The 1,090-nt window shown below is 52.8% G+C and overlaps 1 protein-coding gene across 1 annotated transcript in view; it reads right to left on the reverse strand.

The window, feature by feature from the left end:
* Nucleotides 1–1,090, reverse strand: part of CPAMD8 (C3 and PZP like, alpha-2-macroglobulin domain containing 8) — an 85,475-nt gene that overhangs the window by 10,088 nt on the left and 74,297 nt on the right. The window contains exons 27-28 of the mRNA XM_012809386.1: nt 339–495; nt 126–200 (exon numbers count right to left, since the gene is read on the reverse strand). Coding sequence (XP_012664840.1) covers nt 126–200; nt 339–495 — 232 coding nt within the window. The remainder of the gene's footprint in view (nt 1–125; nt 201–338; nt 496–1,090) is intronic.

Here is a 1,090-nt window from a genome sequence, read left to right on the forward strand (position 1 = left end):
AGCCTCACTAATGAGTGGAAGGAGAACAAGGAAGAAATCAACCCTGCTGTAAGTGTGAGTGACCATCTACTGTCTCTCTTGTAGCCCCTGGCCCTGAATCTCCCTGGGGTCCCATCCGCACTCACCTCCAAGGCTGTGCCAGTCTCCAGGAGAGCAGCCACCACGTAGGCTGTCAATGGGACTGTGCCGTGGATCCCACCCTGCAAAGAAACCCAACAGCCCTCACCCCAAGCTCAGGGGGACAGCCTCAATGCCCCCACTACACCCAGGCAGCTCCACGGACGGGAACAGGCAGAGAAGGACTAGGATCCCAGAAGGAGGCCCGAGTGGCCACTCACCTGGATGTCCTTATTCAGGATCCTGCCCACAGCTGGGAAGGAACCATCTTCCCGCTGATGCCGGATGATCCAGTCCTTGGCAGCCTCCAGCTCTCGAGGGTCAACGAAGATGAAGCTGCGAGCCTGAGCAAAGGACTTCAGGACAAAGGCTGTGAGCCTAAAAAGGGACGAGGCAGGGGCTGAGGGCCAAACATGGTGTATGTAATGGGGTGTGTGGCAAGGATGGAACTTGGCCATTTCGTGTGCTGGGAATTGTGGCATTCCCACATTCCGCATACAAGGTACTATTCTCTCTACTTTTCAACATTTATAACACAAACAGGGATATGAGCATTATGGTCCATTCATACCACGAAATGCTACTCAGGGATGGAAAGAAATGAGTTCTCAAGGTACACAAGGCTGTGGAGGAACCTTAAATGCATGTTGCTGAGCAAAAGAAGCCAGTCTATAGGCAAAACTATGGCGATGGTTAAAAGATCAGGGGTTGGGGCTCGGTGCCTGTATCACAGTGGTTATAGTGCCGGCCACGTGCACTGAGGCTGGTGGGTTCAAATTCAGCCCAGGCCTGCTAAACAAGGACAACTGCAACAAAAAACTAGCCAGGCGTTGTGACAGGGGCCTGTAGTCCCAACTACGTGGGAGGCTGAGGCCAGAGAATCATTTAAGCCCAAGAGTTTGAGGTTGCTATGAGCTGCGATGCCACAGCACTCTACCGAGGGCGACATAGTAAAACTCTGTCTCAAAAAAAA

The sequence above is a fragment of the Otolemur garnettii genome, unplaced genomic scaffold (genome assembly GCF_000181295.1).
Source record: "Otolemur garnettii isolate 467f Iridium unplaced genomic scaffold, OtoGar3 scaffold00105, whole genome shotgun sequence".
Lineage (NCBI taxonomy): Eukaryota > Metazoa > Chordata > Mammalia > Primates > Galagidae > Otolemur > Otolemur garnettii.